Below are 24,741 nucleotides of genomic sequence, written 5' to 3'. Positions count from 1 at the left end.
GCACGGGCTCGAGCCCTGCCCTTGGCGCAGGCGCGCTGCGGGGCCGGGCGGCGGTGACGGCGGCGCGGTTGCGCTCAGCGCTCGCCGCCTCTCCCCGCGGCGGCCCGGGCGCTCCGTCCTGTCCCGGCCACCCGCCCTGCGCCGCGTCCCGCCTGCCGAACGAGGGAAGGGCCGCTCCGGCCGTCCCGCGAAAGGGCGGATTTGCCGCCCTCCCGTTCGCTCCCCTTTCTCCGCCGCCGCACGCGTGACGCCTTTGTCAGGCTCCGGGCCCTCGGCTGGGCCCGCTCCTCCGCCCGGGGCCATGGCCGAGCAGACGGGCTTGGCGCTGCCGCAGACCATGGACAGGTACGCGGAGGGAACGCTCGGGCTGGGCCTGTCAGCCCCCGCGGCGGGTTTGGGGCCGGTGTCGCGGGTCCGGTTTCGATTTTTGCCTTCTAAAAGCCTCGGTGGCCTGACTGAAGTTGTGGAGCGCCGTCGTAAAGCAGCGCCAGGTACCGCGGGCAGCTGAGGGCCAGGAGGGATCGCTCCCGCTGCCCTCGGCCACAGGAGGGCTGGGGCTGGGGGTGTCTGTCCCTGGGCCCAGCAGAGCCTCCGGGAAGGGAACGCGCTGATGTGCGCGTCAAGTGAGGCACCAAAAGATGACCTAAGCATAGCCGGCCTTGTGTGTTTTGTTGCTGGTTTTATGATCTGAAGAAAGCCTTTAATTGCTTTCTGGAGCGTTTTTTAAAATTACAACCTTAGAAATATTATGACTTAAGCATCTTTCTTCGTCTATAATTACTAACTTGTAAATTCTATTTATTGTATTTGTTTTCTCTATATATGCTTTTATTTGAATACGTAACACTTTCATCCTGTTCCACTGAGCACTTCAGGTTCCTTAAGTGTAATTTCTACTCATCTATGAAGCCCTTGCAACCTATTCATACAAACAATAAAGCACATTCACAGCCTGTTATTGCAGGAGTTGTAATAGCCTGGTATCTCAGAAGGTGGGGATCCAGAAGCAGTTCAGGCTTCTGTTGACGAACCTGTCAATTTTTCATCATAAGGAATCAAAAAAAACCCTGGTGGTTTTATCCTTTCCAGGTCGCCTCTAAGGAAAGAGTGTTTAATGAAATACAGCCTGTCATCAGGCAGGTGATGGAAATACAAACTGTGGGAGGCAGGGGTGGAACTTGTGCAGCCTGGAAGGTGGGAATGAGAAGTTCCAGTTTGATATAGAAAGAGGATAAAGGTGATTTGGGGAGGGAAAGTTTGTGTTCTAGAAAAACTGAAAAGGTAAGAGATGACAAGTGGATGATTTATGTTATAAAAGTATTGCTGAATCAACTCCTCTTAAACTAAAAAAATAAAAAAACCCAAAAGCAAAAAACACCAACAAAACAACAAACTTTCATCTGCATCCTGAATTTTGTGGTCTAGTAATAAATATTTAGAGTTCAAGGAAGCCATAATACTCTCTGTGGCTGCCCTGATGCCCATGGCTATTGTCCTGGTTCTGAAGTGCTGGTTCACCCTGTTGGGAAATGGCTGTGAGGTTGTGTTTATAATCTTTGTTGTGACCAACAGTTGAATTAAACAGTTAATTAAAAAGAAAAAGGGAAATTAGTTACCTGGTTGCCAAACCAGTTTACTGTTCTTCAGTTGTTACCTGTAATAGAGATGTGGGTTTTGATGTACATTTAATATTCTTGTGTTCTTTAAAGTTTGTCAAATTATAATTTGTGTCTCTGTCTCTTTTCAAAGACTTTATGCTTAGAGTAGCTTGATATGTAAAACAGTTGGACAGCAGGGAAAGAATTTGAAGTACCTAAGTAGCATAAAAGGAGGTGTGATATGCAAAGTCTTAAAGAGTAATTGCAAATGATTATAGCTTAATGCAAAATGCATGCTTTAAAATAAAATACAGATCTTTTACTGAAGGATGCAGAAAACATCTTTCCAGATTACTTTCATTTGGATTCTAATAGTTGAGGAAGGGGAAAAGAAAGGTTTTCTTCTGTTTCCAATACCTAGATGGCCACCAAGAGTGGTGTCATGCTGTTGTATCAGGAATTAGGTGGTGCTGTAGGTCTGAGTGCATGCACTGCTTTGTGAACAAGGGTCAGAGCTCCCAGAGCAAGTTCTTTGATTCTCTGCTTGTGAGAGGGAACAGCTGGATTCTTCTCTTGACTCTTAGATTCTATACCTGTATGATTACAGGTTTATTGCCTTAATAAAGTTGGATTTCTCTAGTGCAAGGACTGACTTGATAGCATCACCACGTTCTTGCCTGGGATTCATCTTTCTTTGATGTATTTTGTGCTCCATCCTTTATTTGCCTGCATAATTCGGTCTAGGAAGCAACCCATGGATTTATAATGAAGGTAAATAGCTGTTAAAATGTAAAGAGTCAGTTACTCAAAATTTCTACCTAAGGATTTTATACTTACCTGAAGGATTGGCTGTAGCATAAATACAAGAAGCATGACAGTGACACTACATTGTGGATTGTCTCATCTGCAGCTTTTAGGAGACTAATCCATATGATTGGCATCATCTTTTCTAGCCCGAAAATTGGAATTTCCATCCCTCTTGTAATTTTTTTTCTTCTCTTTCATGTTCACGTAACAGTTCCAGATAATAATTCTTGAAATGCTGTCCTTTTCTCCAAGCAGAAATCTTTTCAGTCTATGCTAAAACCCCATATTTCTGGACTAATGCATACACTTTTAAGGCAGGTATTAGTAATCTGGCTAAATGCTGAGATTTTATTATTATTTCATTATTTTAATGCCTTTGTTCATGTTAGTTTAATGCATAAATTACAGAATTATAGTAATCTTTGTTAAAACTTGAAATTATGTGGCAGTGGGTTAATGTGCTGCTAATGTGAGCTGTAATGCTAAAATGTACTCATATTTTTAAGCTTTATTCTCTTGATTTCAGTTGGATTGTGTGTGGATTGCTCTTGCACTTGGTTATGCCAGTGAATGGCTGGGGTTCTGTTTTCCCAAGCATATCCTGTGGCAGTGAATTGTGGTATTTCATGTACTATCCAAATTAAAGACAGCTGCTCCCTTCTGTGCATGTATTTGCCACCATGGCCAGAACGTGGTCACCATTGCTTTCTGTTACTTCAGGCTGTAGAGGTGTTAGTCAACATTTGATGGATAATCTCCTGAAGGCTTGTGCAGGTACCTGCTGAAGAATCAACATAGTGATCATTTTAGCATGGTTTAGTTTTTGAATTAGCATTCTTAATTTTCTGACTCAGTGGTAGTTGCTCAGTTGTGGTGAATATCCTTGATAAAAACTGGAGCAAGATGATGTGGCTTTAAGTCTCTGCCATTCCCTATTGAAAGGAGATGAGAGCTGAAATTGCTGGTAGACTTTAAAAGCAATTAAACAATAAATTGTAGTTTGCTTAAGAAATTACTCTTACTATCTAGAGGGGAGTGCTGTTGCAATTAAATTTTCTCTTTCCAGATCACCGATTTATTGGAAAAATGCTAGCAATTGTAGTTCAAAAATTGCAGAACAGCATTGGATTTTCTATTTCAGTTTTTTGAGATGTCATCTGATTCCATAGTAATTTTATTTTTTTTTTCCAAGAATAAAGAATATGTATGGTATTGTACATGACTTTCAGTTTCTCTTTCCATTCCAGTCACCATTTGTGGTGGTGTTTGTGTTGAGATCAGTTCATTTCCTTCCTTCTTTGAAAGTGCAGGCACTGTTTTAGTTTTATTTGCACAATGAATTGTTGATACTTTAGTAAGCTAATACAGGGTTTTGGATTATGACCCTGATGCTACAACCTCAGTAGTGTAATTAGTGCAGGGTGGTCCTTGATTAAAGATGTTTATTCTGAACATCTTAGACTTGTACTGTATGTTGTGCTCTGATTTCTCTCACTGAGGGAAGTTGACACGTGACTCTTTGACACGAGAAGACGAGTGACTCTTTCTAGGAGTGGAGTTCCCAGATAAGATATGCAGAGTAATAAGCAACATAAAACACAGTATGGGATTTAGGTATTATCTTTATTTTTTACAGAATGCCATCTCTGCAGTTACTCAGTCTGTTTGTTCTACTTCTGCTGATTAAGCACTTCTCTTTTCCTTGTCCTACCTCAAGTAATTTTTTTCTTTCTTCACAACAGAGTTAAACTCCTTTGAGAGAGATCTTCCTAACTTCTGGCTGAAGTGTCTCAGTGCCTGGAAGTACCTGGCTTTCTGTTCTTCCTTGAGAGTAGGTTAGAAGGAGAGGCTGTGTGAGAGTAGAGAATGGACTGTGCTGAGTTCATCTCCACCAAGGAAACAAGGAGTTTGTTTTTCCCTGTCCTTAGCCCAACTGTTTGAAAGATGATGTTGATACAGGATGGAAAAAGCAAAATCACACCTATCTTGGAGAGTGGGTTTCAAGAAAGAAAATTTGAAACAGTAATAGCTTTATAATATCTTGGCTTTCTCATTACTGCTTCATCCCAGGTACATCCCTTAGTATTTTGCTTCACTTTATCCTGAGAGTTCTATGCAGATTGACTTCTTCCTGTGTCTTACCAGTGAAGATGATTAATGGAGACTTGATGCAGACCTGGACATTGACTTTTGCCCATGGGAAATTTACAGGTGTCAGCATGTTGTTTATGAACTGCCTTAACCTTTTGACTCTTGTCTAATGTATGTTATTTTTCTATCTCTGATGTCTGCTTTGATATGCTTAGGAACAAATGGACGTGTTTTAGTCGTTGCTTAACAATTAACTTCTCCCTGCAGACAGTAGGTAATTATTCTTCCTATTTAAGTGTGAAGAAACTCCTGAGAGACAACTTACAATTTTTTGTATTCAAACTCTTGGCATCCCATGTATTATGAAGGCATTCAGATAATATTTTCATTTGTTACATTCACTTTATCTAAAAAGGCTGTACAAACTCCTGTTTATTGATCTCTTCCATATAAAAGTGTTCAGACTCTGTAATAGTGCTTAAAGTTTTAATGGTTTGCCGTGGTGTCTTTAAGTGCTCACTGAAATGGAAACTTCTGACAGTTAATGCCAATGTGTTGAATAAATATATGTATAATAATTTACAGACAAATATCAAAAGGTTAAGGTATCAATTTTGCAACAACTTCTTAAAGTAATACTTAAAGTGGTAATAAATATGCCAGCTGTTTTAGGCTTGTTTGGTGCTTTTGGCATCTCAACCTGCTTATGGCCTTTCTGCATTGCAAAGAGGGTGGAAAATTCTTGGTGTGAAAATAAGTGCTTTCTCATGAACATTTTTGCTTTCCCCTCAGCAGCAGAATAGGCCAAGTACTAGATTTTTATAGGATATAAATACCTACCTTTATCAAAAGAGTGTGTGACTTGCTCATGCTTTTACTGGCATTTGTAGTTTACCACAAGTAGCAAGTTCATTGCCAGTGCAAAAGAGTAAGAGGAGTCAGTCTGAAGTGGTTAAAGCAAACTGCATCTGGCTGAAGTTTCTAAATGAAACTGTTGAGATTACATAAGTTGGTGAAGGGGCTGGAGCATGTGACTTACCAGAAGAAGCTGGAGGAGCTAAGCCTGTCTGGAGAAGGGATGGCTTGGGAGGCTTGATGACCTTCTACCTACCAAGGAGGCTGTTCAGAACACTGACTGTGGAGGTTCCTGGCAGGATGGTGAGAGTCAGCTGTGAATTTGAACAGAGAAGTTTTCAGCATGTGGGGATGGGAATGATGCAGTTGAGCTTGGGAACAAGTTCCCAGTGCAGATGTGGATCTTGGCCCATGGGGCTTTTCAGGACCCAGCTGGAGAATGCTCTGCTGTCTGCTCTGAATTTGGTGTTGATTCTGTCTTGGGCTGGAGGTCTGATAAGATCTCCTGTGGTCCCTTCCAAGCTGTAATTCTGTGATACCAGGTCTGGATGCAATCCCAGTTTAAGGGAAAACAGCACAGTAGCATTTGCACTGCAGAACTCAAGCATAGGGGAGGTACAGCCCACTGGCACCTTCTAGCAAATCTGCACTTGGTCTTTTTTAGCACCAGCTCTGAAATTTTTACCTAAAAGTTGAAATAACTTCCCCTCTAGTTGGATTGGGAATTTGCTTTTTTTCTCTTGAGAATTTTTGCTCCTGTCATGTTAATACTAATATGAGTGCTTTTTGTCAAAAATTTCTAAAACTGAATGGAAGTGCTTATGCTCAGGATTTTTGTGTGGTGTTCTGGGGGAAGGATTAGACACTTCCTGCCTAACGCTACTGTAGGATAAGAAAACTTACAATCAAAATATCCACTTTTAAATGCTGCTTTAAAAAATTGCAGTGAAGTTATATTAAATCAGGGGCTAGCTGTTCATTTGTTTCTAAGTTAACCTAAAAATTAAACTGGCCTGCTGTATTATAGTTTCCCCTATAACAAGTAAATACCAGTTGATTTAAGGGCTATCCAGGGAATCCTTGTATGTGCTTATGTTTGGAAACAACTTTCACAGAAACAAACTTTTTGGATAAGTGTTAGTGTTTCTAGGTTTTCAGGTGATTGCTGATGGAAAGTATGGACTGTTTAGTGTTCTCAGTTTATGTATCCCTGCCTGTTTCCTCCTATGACCATGCAGCTCTTCTTCAATGTGCACATAGTAAAAGAAACTGCTAAAACAGTGGGAAGATGGTAAATAAAAGAGTTGTCATGGACAAGAGGGGCTGGCATTCAGTGCTATTTTTTTTAAGCCATGTTGATATAATTAATTATTTCTTCACATTCTAAAAAAGACAAGACCCTCTATTTTAAACCTGCAGTGTGGTCATTATGTACCTTCCAGACCTCTTCTCATTTGTTTCTTCTAAGTGCCTCCTGGAATGTGAATATTTTTGTTTCAAAGTGGATATTTTTTATTGGCCTGAAATGTGCCAACATTTAGTTAGCTTTCTGTGAGGGATGTAATTGCAGAAGACCATGTGCAGGCTGCTTGTGACTGTTCTGCTGGTGAGTCATGCAGTCAGTTGCACAGCTTGTCCAGGAGAGTCACTTTAGTGTTACCATCAGACACCTTGCACTTTTGTTCACATTTATTCAGAGTAAAGACATTTCCAAGTTTTCAATGTCTGCCACATTTGATCGGTGGTTTTTGTTGTTCTTGAGGTATTAACATCCCAAGAATTTATCTTGTTGACATTTAATTTTTTTTGTAATTTTTAGGTCAGAAATTGTTCCAATTTTTATTATTAGGATTATATAAGATTACTGACTTAAGTAGATCTTTTTGGTTTGTTCTCTTATACTGTAAATTTGCTGGTAAAAAATAGAAATTATAAACTGAGAATAACTTGAGTAATATTATCTGTCATAAACTCTTGAGTTCAGAGCAATTTGCTTGCTTTGGAGTTGGAGGACTACACTTCTTTTTTTTTTTTTCCTTCTCTTTTCTTTGGAAGAACTCAACAGGAAGATTGCTTACCCTGTATGGTCAGTTTAACCATGAAACTCTCTAGGAATAGATAAAAACCATCAAACTTCTATTTCTCAGGTACTATCCCTCAAAATTGAATGTAAAGCAAGGAACCATGTTTAGTTTCTAACAGATGTCTGTGCTAATATATTTACTTCTGTAAGTAAAGCTGCTGTGCCTAAAGATTCATTTGTACTTCATTTGTACTTCTGCATTAACTGACTGGAAAATGGCTGCAGGAGATTGAGCTCCCATGATACAGACTCAGTGAATAACTTTGCATTTCTTTCCATTTGCTCATCACAGCAACAGCTGAATGTCAGGATGGTTACAGTTTTAGGCAGGTCAGACTTGGTCTGTTCTGTATGTAGGTCGCTCCTGGTATTTGCAGCATCTGTCATCCATTCTGTACATGTAGCACAAATATCAGTATTGGTGTTCTTCTGATGCAATCCCTTCCCTTTTCCCCCAGTGCAAAATAGCATTGGTTGGTTATAGAAACTACATATTTTGGTCTTCATTTGGAGTCTGGTCATCTTAGAGGTAATTAATAAGTAATTAAAATGTTTAAGTCACATTCAAGGAAGTAACTTTAAATAACCTCTAATGCATAATTTCCTAGTTGCTTCACATCTCCTGTGTTTGTGATTATTGACAGATTTGTCAAACAAGACATGAGAAAATGTTTTCCCTATATTGTATCATGCTGTCTGCACTATAAAAACACCATTAAATATTTAAAGCATTAACTTAATGCTATTAGAATTCTTCACTGTTTGCTATGTATGTACTTGACTACATGTCAACTTTCTGTTCAAAGCATGTTTCCATTTTGGAAGTAAATTGTTTTGTGCATGTGTATGTGGTTCTTTGTTTAGGTTTTGTATGGTTGATTTTTCTTTTTTCACTTAGTTTTAGTCACTTTTGTGTTTCTTCCTAGGCTGGTGAGAATCAGTGTTACCCACCCCAGTAGGCACTGAGTAGCTTGAATGGTTAGTTGTAGTCCAAGCTGCTAATATACATTAGTAAGAGTTCAGTTAGCAAAATGTATAATGCTTTAGTAATAAAGTGCTTATTGTACAAGTTGTTGTTTTTCCTGATTAGTCCTTTGTGCATGTGTAGAAGGGCCTCATTCTTCCTCCCTCGCTTAGGAAAGAAAACAAATGTTTCTAACATCAAAATTCATTGCATATTTAAAGGCTGATAGCAAGGCCACCAAGCCTTGATGATTTCTCACCTTTTCCTTTTAAAAAAGTGAGAGTATGGTAATATTAAAACCTTTAAAATAACTGAATTTTGGAGACTTTGTGAAAAGAATGTGTCTGAATAACTGGTTGCAAAAATTTAATTTATTCAGAATGAAAGCTAATTTTTTTTTTACTGACAGTCTAGATTTTGGCAAACTAGAGACCAAAACACAAGATAGCTAGATCTGAGGAGGGATTCCTTATTCTAAGCTGGCTAGAAGCAAAGACCATAAAACAATAAGGCCAAATTTAAGCACAATAGGTGATGCTGGCAGTCAAAGGTGTATTTTTATCCACAAGCTAGAAAGCAGCCAGCAGGATTTGGGAAACTGTCCTTTACTTGGATCTCTGCCTTTATATAGTGCAGTGAACTCTGGTGTGAAATATTTCCCCTTGATTTAAGCTGTAATTAAGAATATAAAAAAGCTTGAACTGAACTTCTGATAATCAGTAGATCTTGCTGGTGCAGTTTCTAGTTAATTTTTCTGTGGGGTTTTAATGGGTTTGTTTACTGAGTTTTAGTTATCCACATGCTTTTATTAAAAGCTTTTAAAAATCTAGTTTATAGGATGTCATCCTGAGGTTAGAGGAAGTCAGAGCCTGTATATGAATACCACTTGTGTGACCGTGTGTTCACACCAGCATTCACTTGATATTCTGTACTTGAGCTGTTTCTATTGAAAGCATTGCTTTTGTAGCAAAGTGTCTTTACTGTTCTATCTGGGCTCTTAACAATATCTCCTTTACTCAGCTTTGCAGGCTATCATTGATGCTAGGCAGAGCAGAATTGGGTATATGGTCAGATGACTTTCAGGACTTGCTTTGAGAATTTTAGACTTTGTTTCAAAGTGACAGCATGTTTTCTAGCTGAGTGAGACAGGCTGGCATATGGCTGCTATGCTGTGCTGCCTTGGAAGCACCCTCTGACGTCCCCAAGGAGCATCTAAGACCACTATTTTTGCACCAGTGTCTGTTCTTCACTCAGTGTAGTTCCCTTGTGTGTTTTTCCTGTTAAGATAGTGGAAGGGTGTTTTGAGTTTGATAGGCAGGTGTTGGATTGAAGATTAAAGTATTTTTTTGTGTGTTTGATGGCTGGGAAAAGAGCAGTGTTCCATCCTACAGGTGGGTTCATCACTTCTGGCACTTCATCTCCTCTGTGAAGCCTGACATAAGCTAACATTTCTCAGGTTAATGGTATTCCTTTGTAGCCTTTATCAGGGATTTGTAGGCTATGGTTGCATTCTCTCATGACCAGGCAGTGTCCCTCTAGCACAAGATCTTATTGCTGCTGGTTCTTCACACTCTGGAAAAGGAAATGCTTAGTGGTAGCATTTGCAATGAGGTGTTTCTCTTGCTTTTTGAAAGAACAGTTTACTGTCCCCCTACTAAAATTCCAGCCAGCTCCAAAGCAGCCTAGTGCTACTGGTAACCCCATTTTTCTGACATCCTAATCTTCCAACTTAAATATGATCTTGTAGTGTGTAGAGTGTAGCTGGCAAGTTTAGTGTAAAGCTTATCACTGTTCATCATCCAAGATATTTTATCTGTTGACATAACCATGCATAAAAAGTTGTTATGGAAGCTCATGAAAAATTGCCTCTTCCAAACAGCAGACTTGTGGCTCATCCTTTAGAACAGTGCCTTTTAATGCCTAGTGATTGGAATGCTTTTGGTCATTTCTTTCAAGGTACCTTTTCACCCCTCACTGACTTGGCTCTCTGTGCTACTGTTGTTACCAGTTGTGTTTCAGCCTTTTCACTTTCTTCTTTTTGGATGTGAAATTCAATTGCAATAAGCTGCTCTGACACCTTGTTTAGCAGGACAAGGATGATTTACTCTTGCAGCAAGATATCAGCAATTTCCTGCCACTTTAAGGAATAGAGCTTTATGATTTGAGAGAAATGCAGAAAATGTTTTGTTTTGTGAATGAACTGTAATGAGAGGGAAAATGTGTTTCTAGCTCATGATTCTAGAGCATGTCACACATGTTCAAATTTGCATTTCCCACGGTAAGAGTTAGATCTAAAAGTCAAATAGGGCTTTCTATTCTGAGAAGTTTTCTGGTTTTGCTGACCATTCATATTTCTATGCCACTGAACATAAGGTGGAAAATTCCAAGGTGTTTCCATTCCTACTTCAGTACCGAATATTTGAAACCAGATCATAAAACAGCTATACTGCCCCAGTCTAGCAAGTCATCTCCCATTAAGTGTTGTGGATACAAGGATATCTGCTGGGCTTTTGGGGCTTTTTTGTGTTGCTTTACACAGTCATCACAGTCATGCCTGCTTGAAAACAAAACTTTTACATGATGGATTCAGCTTTCACAAATTGAGTCAGATTTGATTTAAATAACGTGAATTAGATACTGTCTTCCCTCCCATCTAAGACTGGTTTTGGAAAAAAGTAACTTCTAGAAGGGTTATAGCTTAATAAAAAGGAGAGCAGTCTAGGTATGTCTGATCCTGGAGGTCCTAGGGATGTGCTAGAGCTGCAGCTCCAAGCAGGTACCAGAGAGAAAAGCTCCTTACTGGTAAGAAACTTGTGGTTTGGAGGAACCTGGATTTAGGCAGGCCCTGGTTTCTTAGTCATGTAACATTTGGAGTGTAGGATCTCTAATCTTCTGTACAGCTTTCTCCCCAACTGCTTTGCTCTTAATACAAGCAGTGCCCTGAAAAGAGTTGTCTTTGCTAGAGGCAAAAAAAACAGATCCAAAAAATGCTTTATTCTCAGGGTCAGAATAGAATTTTTGAGACCAGAAAGCTTCATCTGCTGGGGAGCTGAATCTAAAAGGCACTTGTAACCCTATATTCAGAGCTGCAATAGTGATATGGTCTGGAGTTTTGTATGTTTTGTTTTGATTTTTTTTTTTTTTTTTGAGCCAAGGAAGTGTGGAAAAATGTATTGGTGTTACTGATTTGGCTATGTAGAAAGTCATCAAGGAAAAGGGTTCGAGTTTCTATCAGAAACAATGCTTTGTTCCACCTTTTCAGCCCTTTCTGTTTCAGGTTATCTGAGTAGCAGCCTGATTGAGTGGTAAGAATCAAGGTCATATTTTATTCAGTACAAGAAAATGGAAAATCTGGCAAGAGCCTAGATACCTGTTTTGAAATGGTTTTATTTAGTCCTTTCTGCTACAGCTGCTGTCAATGGAAAGAGATAAAGCTGATGACAGTATACAGGGACTTTACTGTTCATTATTCATGACTTGCTGAAGGTTTAAGTCTGTGAAGGATTTTGTTATTCATTTCATAGGTCTTTCAGGTTTTCAAGCATGATTGGCTGGCAAGAAGCAATTAAAGAAAAGATGCATATTTTTCTTGACTTACTAACCTTGACAGAGAACTTGAGAACAGAATTTAATCTATAACCATTGTCACGGACAAATTCAGTTAAAATTGCAGTGTAGCAAGATTATGTTCATGCTTAAATCTGTCATTATTTGAATAAACTCTAGACTTGCATTTTGTGATGGTATTCTTAGACTAACTAGCTCTGTTGTGAAGCCTTTAATTTATAAATAAAAATCTGAATTACAAATTTAGAGCAGTTGTAGATTTAAATAGGATATGGAATGAGTGAGTGAATGTTTACCTGTAATGCAGAAAAAAACTTCTGAAGAGGAACAATTATCAGTAGTGTTGTATGGTATTATTTGTTGTTAAAGTAAATTTGGGGATTCTTAATGTAAATAAGTCAGACTTTGATTTTACCTTCCCATTAAGATGAATGGAAGAAACTACAGTTCTGATTCCAGATGTCATCAACTGAGAAGCTCTAGTTTTAGACCACCACACTTTAAATTTACATCTGTACCTACTATAATGTGTTCTGTAATTAAAACTGGACATTACAGGTTCATTTTATGGATTGTTCAGTATTAAATTGCTTTTTCTCTGGTCTTCCCTGGAATCTGAATCTCAGGTTGTATTCCCTTTTACAAGTATGCCAACTGTATGTATGCCTTTTACAATGTGCTCAATTATATTCCCTTTTTACAAGTAAAAAATTGCTCCAGGTTGCCTTTTGCTCTGACACACTTGCAACTTTTTCAGTGTACTTCTACTACTGTAGATGTTAAAAAGATTTCATGCTTTAAAGAATGGCTTGCAGGTACTTGATAGGCACGGTCATTTCTATTAGAAAAGCATGGCTATTCTTCTCTAAAGGAACACTTTCAATTTACACATAGAATACTACCCAAAACAGTGAGGTCTTAAAAGCAAAGCTGTTAGACAACAATATTTTTCATGTCTTGAAGTTGGAGCCAGACAAAATTAAATTTCCCATTGCAAATTCCCCCTTCCTTTTCTTCAGAGGAGTTAAACAAAAGCAAAAGTGAGAGGCAAAGCATTGTGAACCACTAACATCCTGGCATAGAATCTACAATCATTATTCTTAAATAATAAAGTTGTTTTGTTTACGAGAGTCAGAGCATTTCTCAGTTTCTTCTTCCTCAGTTACTGTGTTACTGTCTGTTACTCATTACAGATAAGAAACCTTTTAGTGTTTTGTCTTAATGTCGTTACACAAGTTGTTAAGAGAACGAAACTTCATCATCAAAATTGTGATGTTAAACTTCAGTTTGGTCACAGTGTCTAATTAGATTGTGTCTTGGAGGTTAAATTATAAGGAGGCTGTTGCTGTGCTCCTTTATAGGGGTTTAACTATGATTGTAGTGACTTGCATAAAATATTTTTTTTAAATCAGACCATTATAAATATATATATATATATAAATGTATAGCAATATTCTTATTTTGCTAGACTCTGGTTTATTATGTAAACTTCAATATCTTCAGTATGGGAATTAGCAAATTGTTTCACAGTAAAAATTACTGGCTGAACATATCTGATATTTTCCTAGTTTAGATCCATATTTTGCTTTGTCTTATAAGTTGGCCAAAAGTCTGGCCTAATCATCAGACCAGATATCTGGGAATTCCTGGTTCTATGCTCACTTCAGGTGAGGTTGTATAGACTGTCAGTCTTGTGTTTTCTCCTTACAGATTAATATATTTGAATTTTTATGCCCACATAATTGTCAAAAGCAGAAATTTCCTCCTCTACTGGTCCAATAGTATTCTTGAAGTCCTTTGTAACTTAATTTATATTATACAAAGTCAACTTGTTTGAACTAAATACTTCATTTTTTCCAAGAGAGCAAATGAATTTGATAAAATTGTTTAGAGTTTTTTGTGGTATATTGTGTCATTTGTGTTGTTTTATTATTTAAGTGGATTGGACTTAGTTTCCCAAGTAACAGACTACAGTATTGATCATATATTTTTAAAATTAAAAAAACTTACCAAAATGTTGTAGAAGGAGATGATAAAACATTAAAAAATATGGATTTTCCATATGTTGAATTATTCAAAGGTTGGACTATAGTCTCAGTGCTTTTTAATCATAAATTATCTAAAAGTTATTAATTAATAATTCAGAATGTATAAAGCAGTTGTTTAGCCATCTGAAAAGTTATGCTTATTATGTTGATTTTGTAGCAAAACTGGTACAAAATACTTACACTTCTGGTGATTAAAAGTGAAGTAATAACCATCATCTCCTCTAGATGCACATTTTCTTAAGCTGTATGCTTTCACATGTGAATGTTTATTTTTAGCATGTAAAAGTAGCAGCAAACACCTTTGTTTTCCCTTGCTGTGCTTACAGAAGCTGCTGGGTTTGCTTTGCTACGGACGAGGATGACCGGACAGCAGAGTGGGTGCGGCCCTGCCGGTGCCGGGGCTCCACCAAATGGGTGCATCAGACTTGTCTGCAGCGCTGGGTGGATGAGAAGCAGAGAGGAAACAGCACTGCTAGAGTTGCTTGTCCTCAGTGCAATGCAGAGTATTTAATAGTATTTCCAAAGCTAGGTAAGATACGGATCGTTTCAATTATTGCTTATTTATTTGTTCTTGTGTTCCTTTGTTTTCCCCTTTCTTGTGCTCGGAGCACCATTTCTGTTGGAAACTTGTCTATTCCCTTTCCCAGACAGAAAGAAATAACTTTATATTCTGCTTGCATCCTATTTGGTGGCTTAGTTAAATACCTTCTAAAACTTTTGGATCCATTCCACTTAGGTATATAGATAAATCTTGTGTTTGACCTGTAATTATTTCCTGGCTAATGGGATTGTTTTTCTTGTTGAGCAGAAGGTGACTTCTTTCAGCAGTTGCCACACAGCACATAAACACATCCTTTTTTTGACTCAGCTTGCAGAGACACTTATCAGAGGAAATTTAGTGGAGAATTTCCTAAGCAGCATGTGGCATTACTGGAAAAACATACTTTCACTTTGGTCAGGAGGTGTTTCTGAGACAATATTGCCCTGTGATCACGAGGCAGAATATTTATGATTGCTGGGTACTGCTGTAGCTCTGTTTGTCAAGGTCAAAAGAAAAAGTTGGACATGGTCTTCCAGAGTCTCTTACTTGAGTAGCCAAGAAGGATAATGCACAGTATGTTGCATTTATTTAAATTAGCAGTGCTTGCTGTTATTTCAGCCCTCGTTTGCCCATGTGTTCTATAGGATATATTAAGCAAATCAAGAAAATGAAATGTTGCCATGGAAACTTAAATTTTGTTTAAAAGTAAAACTGATTGTTAGAGAAAGGGTGATGTAGTAATTGAGTGCAGGCATTCAGAGGATTTTAAAGAAGATTTTTTTAAAGTATCTTATTTCTGTAATGAAAGAGCTGAAAATAACTCACTGTCAGTTCTTTGGGAGAGGACCTCTTTCTTAGTAGCTTAAGGGCTGATGAAATTAAGGTGTCAAGGGAATTTTGAGTGATGACATTTACTTCCATGATAGAACACTGAGTAATGGGAAAGAAAATATACACAACAATATTGCATTGTTGATATAAAAATACATAAACCCGTAGGAAACTTACTACAAGTTATTCATATAACAGCCACAATTTGGCTTTGCTGAATAGGGTAACTCCCCATAATAAAGAAGGCATCAAACAGTAACATTTAGAATTGGCTTTGGGAAGAAAACTGGGTTTCCATCTGGACACAGAATGCACCATGAAACTTTACACTGTTTGAAATTCTTGTTTGTATCTTTACTGATGAAATTGTAATGTGAGATGTGTTTGCATTTTATTTTGACAATGGCCAAAAGGGGTAGCAACTATAATTTGGACAGGATACATTAACATAACAGGCATTTTCATTTGTTCCTGCAATTTGTGGCAAACTGTATATGAAAGCTTAGATTCCAACATTCCTGGATTCTGAAGCTGGCCTAAAATTCTTGCATGACATTGTTCAGTTCTTGCATGCAGGTATATGAGACTCCCTTCATGTATTTTGATATATTTTTCCTCATAATACCATCTTCTTCTGTTTTTAAAGATAAGGGCATAAAAATTCAGACTTGTCTAAAAGTACACAAGACATTGGTAGAAGAGCAGGGAAATTAATCTGGGTCCATGGAACATCAGTCATGACCTTGAAGTGCCTCAAACAACTGAGCCGGTCTTGCCCTTATGTAACTCTTTCTAGTAACCCAAAGCTGTTCCAGCACAATTCAACTACAAGTCAGTCAGGGTCACACCAGGCAGAGTAAGGACAGTAAGAATTTTCCAAGAAGCCTTGGAACACTTCTTTTGAAGACAGTGTTTGTCATACCCTTCCCTGAGGCATCACAGTTCAGAAACTTACTTACTTTTAAGACTTCCCTTAATGTACTACTGGAAACTTTTTTCTAAAAATTCTGTGAAAGGATACCCTCATCACAAAATTTAATTTATGATTATAGTTTAGAAGTAATATCAACTTGAGGAGACATCAGTGAATATAAGTAACAGTGGGTGTTTCTTTATATATTTACTAGTTCAAAACAACCTCTCATGAAATATCTCAAAATCAGAATTCCATTTTCGATTTGATACTGCCTATCAGTTCTGGTGATTGGTGATAATTATGTTCCTGTGAGCTGTTTTCTGCTCTTTCAAGTACTTTCACTAAATAGAAAAAATATTGTTACCACTTTGAAAGTAACCAAAGAATCTCTTAGATAATTATTTCAGTTTAATAAAAAGAAAACATTTTGGCAGAAAAAAACTCTTTAAAGCATGATCTATTTTTCAAAATAAAAAATATTTTTGTTTCATATTTCCTTCTTTAATTTGAGTATCAGTGATATTTATTTTTCTGTTTCTTCCTCCGTACCATCTTAAAAATCAAAACTAGTTTTGTCCTCCGAAAACTAGTTTTGTCCTCCCTAATTAAAAGATTGCTTCAATAATTTTTTTCTAGTATTTTCTCAAGATTCGATACCTGATTCTCTAGCCAGGTTTCTCTTAATGATTAGTATCAGTAGGTGTAATTTGTTAGTACTTGTGTTATAAGGCAACCTTCAGTGTCATTTGAGTCTCCTGTCTTCAAACATAAGTTTTCAAAATGGTAAAACCAAACAAGTTGTTCAGTGCCTCTGGGAAACAGTCAAGATGTGTAAACTACTGTGCATTTAGTACTTGCAGTTATGACCTTGTTGCTACTTCCAGCATACTGATAGACATCTCAGCACCTTCTTAAGAGTGTTCTGGAAAGTCAAACACAGCTATTAAGAGTTGAACTGGATGTTCCTGTTGCCTTTTTTCCACCAGCTGACTTGAGCTGAGTGGAACTGGGGTTTTTGAAAGCATTCTCAGTAGAGTTGTTCTCTAGAAAAAGTACTAAGTCATGAAATGGGAGTCACAATTTTGTCACTGTGGGTAAACTTTGAGAGACATGGAGGATTAGTTACTTGAGGAATGCCTGTAGGCTGGTTTTGAGAATTTTCACTGATTTTGGTAGGAAAAAGTAGGAAGGAACTCACAGGAACCGCTCATGCATATGAGCTGTGGGAGGACAGTCTGTATGTGGAATTTGTTGACAAATACAAAAGTAATGCGGATTATGGTGGTGATGGCTTTCACTTCCATGTTTACATTTCAGTGTTCTGGCTTTTGCCTCACTCATACTCTTGCAGTCCCTCAAAGAAAAGATGCAGGCATTGCCCTTGTTTACCTCACCAAAGGTAGTCAGGGTATTTATTGTCTTGCCCTGTGTAAGTCTGGAAAGTGCAGTTGTGCATAGACAGAACAATGAACCTATTCATGTGTTGTTGTCAAAGGCACTGAATAACCTGGATAGGAGTATTTTTTCCTCCAGTGTTTTGAGAAGTGATCATTTAAACATACTGAATGCAGCTTCTTCCAGTGGAAGGAATCTTTTGTATTAACTGTGCTACTTTTTACTACATAGCAGCATAGTTTAGTGACAGAATTTTCAGGTGAAGTTGTCAAAGATAAGGACATGAAGTATATTACAACAAATCGGCATTTTTTCCTTTAGAAAACTAAAATATCTAACAAATAAAAAAGGCACTAAGCCTAAAGTGGTTTGTACAAAAGAACAATTCTTACTCAACACAAAGGAAGCTAATCACTGGGTAAATTAGTGCTTTAAGCAGTGTATAAATCTCCTGGAAAAATGAAATGGTAGGTAGGCAGAAGTTACAAGTTTAGCTTAATAGCTTTTTAATTATATATTATATTATATATATTCACTTAAACAGCACATGTGGTATGTCAGACTTCCACTTTGCCTCGTTTGTTCTTCTTATTGGTGATAGATGCTGACTTTTCTACAGTATGCTTTTATTTGTGTGTATCTATATATATATATATATATCTCTCTTGAAACCTTACTTTTCCTTTATCATAGGTCCAGTTGTTTACGTTTTGGATCTTGCAGATCGCCTGATCTCAAAGGCATGTCCCTTTGCTGCAGCTGGAATCATGGTGGGCTCCATATACTGGACAGCCGTTACGTACGGGGCGGTGACGGTCATGCAGGTACACGCTCTTCCCTCTCCCTGCCTCTGAGAGCAAAGTCAATCTGACTCCTCTTTGCTTGGCTTTCAGTGTAGTTACCAGTGAATTCAAGATGGTTTTTCATGTTTAACTGGCCATAGTTTATAACTGCAAGTATGCCTGTTGGGCATGGTTCAGTCTGCAACTAACAAACTGCACTGCTGCTCTAGCTGGCTGCCCTGTGTATGGCAGACTGGTGAACACAATTCTGTTCTCATGGGAAAAGGTGCCATTACCACCTAGCTGCCAATAATGAGTATCTTCAGTAAAGACAGGAGATGTAATCTTTTCTTTTACTTGGAGAAAAACTTTGCTAGTAACATTCAAACTGTTGAAATTGAAAGATGGTAAACTATTTTCTGGATATTGTGATTTTTTTTTTAATTGTATAAAGGAAAATACATGCTCTGAATGATGCAGTTCATTCATAAACAAGAAATACAAAACACTGCAAATTAATGTTTTAATTACTTCAGACTGTATGATTAGTTGAAAGGGGAAAACCAGTTTTCCTGCTTCTGTTCTTGTGAACTTACTATTTAAATAGAAAAGTAATGTTGACAGGTGGTACACTGTTACCTATGGAAAGACTTGGTAATGGTGATTCTAGTTCAACCACAAGACCAGAGTTTGCAGAGATTGTACAATCAGAAGCACTTCCTTACTCCTTCAGTTGTTGATTCCTATCTGAAGTCTATAACCTGTGTTTTGCCTGAAAGCATAAAAGTATTTCTGATGCTAATTCAGCTGTAGATAGAATTAACAAGCCAATATGTTAATAAATGCTCCTCTACACAGTTCTAATTTTAAATATACAAACTGGTTCTTCTCTCATAAGTCATTTGGCACTAGTTTTTGAGAAGTGTGGTACTGCCCTGCCCTGTGAAGATGGTGTGCTGTTTTGGTTCAGGTTCTGAGTGATCTGGAAGCAGAAATGGAGCCCAAATGAGTGGTGCAGTTTCCCTGTACCAGTGTGGCCAAGGGTCAGCAGCTGCATAGGTGATGTGTAATGGCTTTCAATACCCCCTCCATTGCAGTGGGTGAGTCTGTGTATTACAGAGTGGTGCAATTAAGTATTTTTTATTGGATATTTCATTGTTGTGGCTCCAACAGGAGCATTACACCCATCTGTAATACTACAAGGAGACTTTGGAAATGCATCAGTCCTTTTCTCCTTGCTCACTGCTACATTGATCTCTTTTTCTGTAGGAAATTGTGACCTTTTTAGCTGCCCTAGAGCTCTGCAGCCAGATGGAAAAATAAATGCTTTGTTCTGAAGTTGTTTTGCTTTTGAAGTGAGGATCTGTGTAAACATTAGTTTAGGCAGCTGGTCAAATCCCAGATATGAAGAATTAGCTATTTTCATGATTTAATGTTTTGATTGTATGGATGGCATGCTGGGCAAGACAGTAATTTAGTTTTGCTTGTAGAGGAGCAGACTGAGTGGGTAGTAGAGGGAAACTGTTCCAACCCTTTTGCCACCCCAGCCTTGCTAGGTTTAATGTAGTTTTTCTCCTGATGTATTTCAGACTCTTTTCCCTTAGTTGAAGGGCCAGAGAGAAGCACAGAAGCTATTTTTAGACTTCAGGTGCAGAAAAATATATACAGAATTGACATTGTGGTAGCTAAGTCAGTAACAAGTCAGATGGAGTTACTGAAAGCAGAGAAATACAATAATCTAAAGCAGAAAGAGACGAGATACTGAAGCATTTTTTGATGGACAATGACAATGGACAATGGAGAAAAAGGAGAGTGTCAGACTTCACAGCTTGAGTAGAAGATACTGAAGCTGGAAGACAAATGCTGAATGTTTTTTCAGGAATAATCTATTGGCATCAACAATATTGGTTATGCCTATTTTTAGAGGCTGTGGTATATAACATAACTTCCTGTTCTGGAGGTGTAACATGGAATGCTTTTCAGAGCAAGGCAAAAATGTACAGTTGGAAGGTACTGTGGTACATTACTGTAGCTTCTTCCCTGTGTCCTACCTATTCCAGAAGTACTGGGTTTGTTATTTTCCTTTTTTACAATTTTGCTGTTCTTTCATGTTCTTACCTTCTAATTCTAATTTTTGTGCAATTGAAGACTTGATAAGTTATTGTACTTGTGGGGAAAACAAGAAGTCAATGAAAACACATCAGAAAATCCAGTGCCTGGCAAACATAATTATTATTTTAGTGTTTTTAGTCCTACCAGATTCTTACAGAAAAAGTCATGAAAGAGCCTGTTCTTCCTGGAAGCAATTCAAAGACTATATTAGCATTTATACTGATTAAATTGAGACAAATCTAGAGGATATGTACCACTCTAATGTAATTTTTTTATCCTCAGTCCTATTGGATTTATTTAAAATTAATGTACTTTTAAAAAGACATAAGGAACCATTCTGTTGCAGTTGTAACATCTGCATTTTATAAATGGAAAAGTCTGATTAATTTTTTTATATATCAGCAGAAAAGTATAGACATAGCAGTAATAATGATCTTTTCAAATCCTTGAACTAACTACATATGAAAATAAGGTACATGTGAAGATATGCTGCTATTTCCAGTACAGTTGAAAATAATGTTCATCTTCCTGCATTGTCCAGAGAAACAATAGTTAAATACTGTGATCTCTGTTATGTAAGGTATTCCTAAAAAACACAAAATATGGATAAAAACATCCTGAGGTACCTACTATCAATTTATCCTGTGAACAGTAGTGTCTGATCAGTTTCTGAGTGTAGAATTACTTGTTATAAAACTGTAAATTCTTAAATGCCTTTTGGAAAGCTTGCTGTATTATTAGTGTTTCAGATGTTAAGGCTTTTACTTACACAGAAACACATAAAACCTTTCTTGAGATGTCTGGGAATTCTGTTACAGCTCTCTGCAGTAATAATGGTTTGCAAAATAGGGCTGGTAGCTCACCTGCATTATCCTCTATAAGCAACCAAGGATACAAAGAGAAAACTGTGTAAATTAGGTAAAACAGTGTTCTTTTTTTCTTTAACTTAAAACACGTGGGCAGCTTCAAACAAACTCAACTTTTTAAGTTACATTTTGTTTATTTGTACATTGTAACAGTGTTGTGGCCTATGTTTGTCAACTATATGCATATTTTCTAGGTTGTGGGTCACAAAGAAGGTCTTGATGTGATGGAGAGAGCTGATCCTTTATTCCTTTTGATTGGCCTTCCCACTATCCCAGTCATGCTAATACTGGGCAAGATGATCCGTTGGGAGGACTATGTGCTCAGACTGTGGCGCAAATACTCCAATAAACTACAAATTTTGAACAGTATATTTCCAGGTAATGTGATTCAGTTAAAAAAGAAATGCCAAGATTGAACTTCTGCCTTTAGGAGATGGGGATAGGCAAGTAGTTTTTGCTATTTTTAAGTAGAGGTTATTAACACTGTCCCTCTATTTCATGGTCATTCTGTTTAGATTGTGTTTGTGGAATATGTCCTGAGATGGGTGTGGCAGGAGTAGCAGGAACATGGTTTCAGTTCAGGCTTTAGTAACAAAACAAGCTACTGCAAGTCATGGGTCCTACTTGAAAGTAAAACTGCAGTTGTTGAATGGAAACAGAATATTCACTGAGAAGAGGGATAGTTCTCACAAAGCAGTTGGCTATAGATTTGTACTGGAGTGGGGAGTGGGCAGTATTGCACTTTCTGTGTTCTTTTTTGAGGCAGTATAGGCCATGTAACCTTTTCTTATCCCTTTAGGCATTGGATGTCCTGTTCCTCGTATCCCAGCAGAGGCCAACCCTCTGGCAGATCACGTCTCTGCCACACGGATTCTGTGTGGAGCTCTAGTTTTCCCTACTATTGCCACAATAGTTGGCAAGCTGATGTTCAGCAGTGTTAACTCAAATTTACAAAGGACAATCTTGGTAAGATTCAATACTATGTTTCATAAATTATACGAGAGGAATATGAAGTGTTGTGAAGGAGGGAGGCAAAGGAAAAAGGAACACAAATTGATCTGGAATTTTAAGAACAGCATTTGATTAAAGGAAGGGTTTTTTTAAGATTGCCTGTCTTAGTAGTGGACAAACATCATGTGTGTGAAAGACTCTTTATGACTGAAACTAATCTCAGTTCATGACAAGGATGAAAGTTTTATCTGGCACTATAGTAGAGCAGGCCTTAGCAGTAATAATGCTGACAGTGAAGATGAGGAGCCAGCATCTTCTAAGAACAGTCTCTGTAAGGGAAGACTGGGATTTATATTATAAACCTTTTCATATTAGCTTTTGTTTGCTGATCTGGAGAGAAACTCTTTGTTTCTTATTTTAATAAGGAGAGGAAAATTAACTCTCCATAGAGTTCATATGGAGAGGGAATGGCAATCTCTTGCTTTGTGAATAACCTCTCTAGTTGCAGCCTTTCAAGGACAAGTACACTGAGTTTGGTAATATGGAATCCCTGCTCATCTGACTGTCACTACAGCCTGTTTTCAATTCCTGCATGTTTATGCACCCCTCTCCTTTATGCAGATCAAACAGTGATATTGCAAATGTTCATGCAAACTGAAAGCTTCTTGGTGTCTCATTTTGAAGACTTGAGATAAATATATTGTAAAGCTTTCTAGAGGGGAAAAAAAGGTTGTTTTACAAAAATAGATTTTATTTTACTCCACTTTTGGCAAGTGCCATTTTTCACAGTCTAGTTATAGAATGGTTATCAGTACTATTCCTTGTGCCTTGTATAGTATACATTCAGAGAAGAGAGGAAAGCAGATACATATCTGCATTTTCTTTGTTATTGAAATAAGATTTTGATTTTTAAAATTTAGAATACTGGTGAGACTTCCAAGGAAATAAAAGCTTTTATAGATTCAGTCTGTAATCCCTTTAAGTAACGGTAACCTCTGTAATAGTGCATTGTGACAGAAAACTTTGACACACTCGTTTGGAACTGTACTAATTAGTTAATCTTTAGAAGAAAATACCATATGTATAGAAAACAAATCTTCTCTAACTGGAAATTTTTAAGAACATTTGCATTGATATGACACTGAACTGTGCAGGTTTTCAAAATATTTTTTTATTTCAGGGTGGAATTGCTTTTGTTGCTATAAAAGGAGCTTTTAAGGTTTACTTCAAGCAGCAGCAATATTTGCGCCAAGCTCACCGCAAAATTTTAAATTATCCTGAACAAGAAGGAGCGTAAGGCTGTAACCTCCAGATGTCACAGAGTCTCACCTAACAGGTTTCCATGTTGTATTGGTTCCATTGTTATTGCACAGTAGTGGAAAATTGTGATAAGTTGCTGCTCCTCTATTTTTTTTTTTCCTTTAAATACAATAAAGCACTGTGTTGTGGCAGGGTAAATCCTTTCAGCAACCACTGAACCTAAGAATGTGATTTGGCTTTCATTATTTTTTGGGTATTTCTGTTGGGCAATAGGCTTTTGAATTATTTTCTTTGAGCCAATATACTGAATGGAAAAAAAAAAGAATCAACTACAGAACATTTTAAGTGTAGTTAGGTAGGCTATATCCAAATGTCTTTTCTCTAGGTGATTTTGTACCCAGGCTGTCATTCAGTTTAGCATTTCACACAATGAAGGGAGATTGCTTTAGAAGGGGAGTGTGAGTCATTACCAAGGAGAAAGAATTTTCCTTGAGTTTTGCTGGTATCAAACAGGGAGTGTGAAATACTCGAATGACAGAGAAAGCAGAAGATAGATCACTCTCTGCAGGACTTGTATGTCAGCTTTAACCACCTAAGTATTAGGTGTTAAAATTAGCATGGCTTTCAGGTGACTATTTTACTACTGGTAATTTTCAGTGTCCTGTTGTATCTTCTGCAGTGCCTAGTGTAATTTTCTCATGGCTTTACTGGTTTGTAACTGGTGCTGGATTGCATTTTTTCCTCCAGTTAAAATAATTACAAGGGGGAAATAAATTTCACTTGTTTATTTTGTAGTTAAGTATTAGAACACTTGTTTAATTTCCATATTCCTTTATGTTGTGTAAATACCCATAGAAAACCTGCGAGAAAGCAGCATTGAACACTAAAGCTCCATGGGAATTGCCAGCAGGGTATCCCCTGAAGCATCCAGACCTGAGAGTGTAACTCAGCTCTGCTCAGGACTGGGCTCTGCTGCCCTGCTGGCAGTGCTGGCTGCAAGGGGCTGACACTACACTCTGGGTACCTGAGCTGAGCATCCTGCCAGCAGGGTCCTTGGCTTAAGGTAACTGGGCT

The 24,741-nt window shown here is 37.8% G+C and overlaps 1 protein-coding gene across 1 annotated transcript; it reads left to right on the top strand.

Moving 5' to 3' along the window:
- Positions 1-64: 64 nt before the first annotated feature.
- MARCHF5 (membrane associated ring-CH-type finger 5) lies at positions 65-23,893 on the top strand. Its single transcript, XM_058810326.1, has 6 exons — positions 65-345; positions 14,340-14,542; positions 18,390-18,520; positions 21,651-21,834; positions 22,256-22,422; positions 23,588-23,893. The coding sequence occupies exons 1-6, from the start codon at positions 302-304 to the stop codon at positions 23,702-23,704; spliced, it is 846 nt and encodes a 281-aa protein (XP_058666309.1). The 5' UTR covers positions 65-301; the 3' UTR covers positions 23,705-23,893.
- Positions 23,894-24,741: the final 848 nt, after the last annotated feature.

The sequence above is a fragment of the Ammospiza caudacuta genome, chromosome 9 (genome assembly GCF_027887145.1).
Source record: "Ammospiza caudacuta isolate bAmmCau1 chromosome 9, bAmmCau1.pri, whole genome shotgun sequence".
In the NCBI taxonomy this organism is placed as follows: Eukaryota; Metazoa; Chordata; class Aves; order Passeriformes; family Passerellidae; genus Ammospiza; species Ammospiza caudacuta.
The sequence above is the reverse complement of the archived record's forward strand: the minus strand, read 5'-3'. Positions and strand labels throughout refer to the sequence as shown.

Bases quoted from the DNA above. Each gene is read 5' to 3' on its own strand.
- MARCHF5 (XM_058810326.1), top strand. From the start codon at position 302: ATGGCCGAGCAGACGGGCTTGGCGCTGCCGCAGACCATGGACAG. The intron at 14,543-18,389 runs GTAAGATACGGA...CCTTTATCATAG, and splicing joins AATAGTATTTCCAAAGCTAG to GTCCAGTTGTTTACGTTTTG. The intron at 21,835-22,255 runs GTAATGTGATTC...TTATCCCTTTAG, and splicing joins TTTGAACAGTATATTTCCAG to GCATTGGATGTCCTGTTCCT.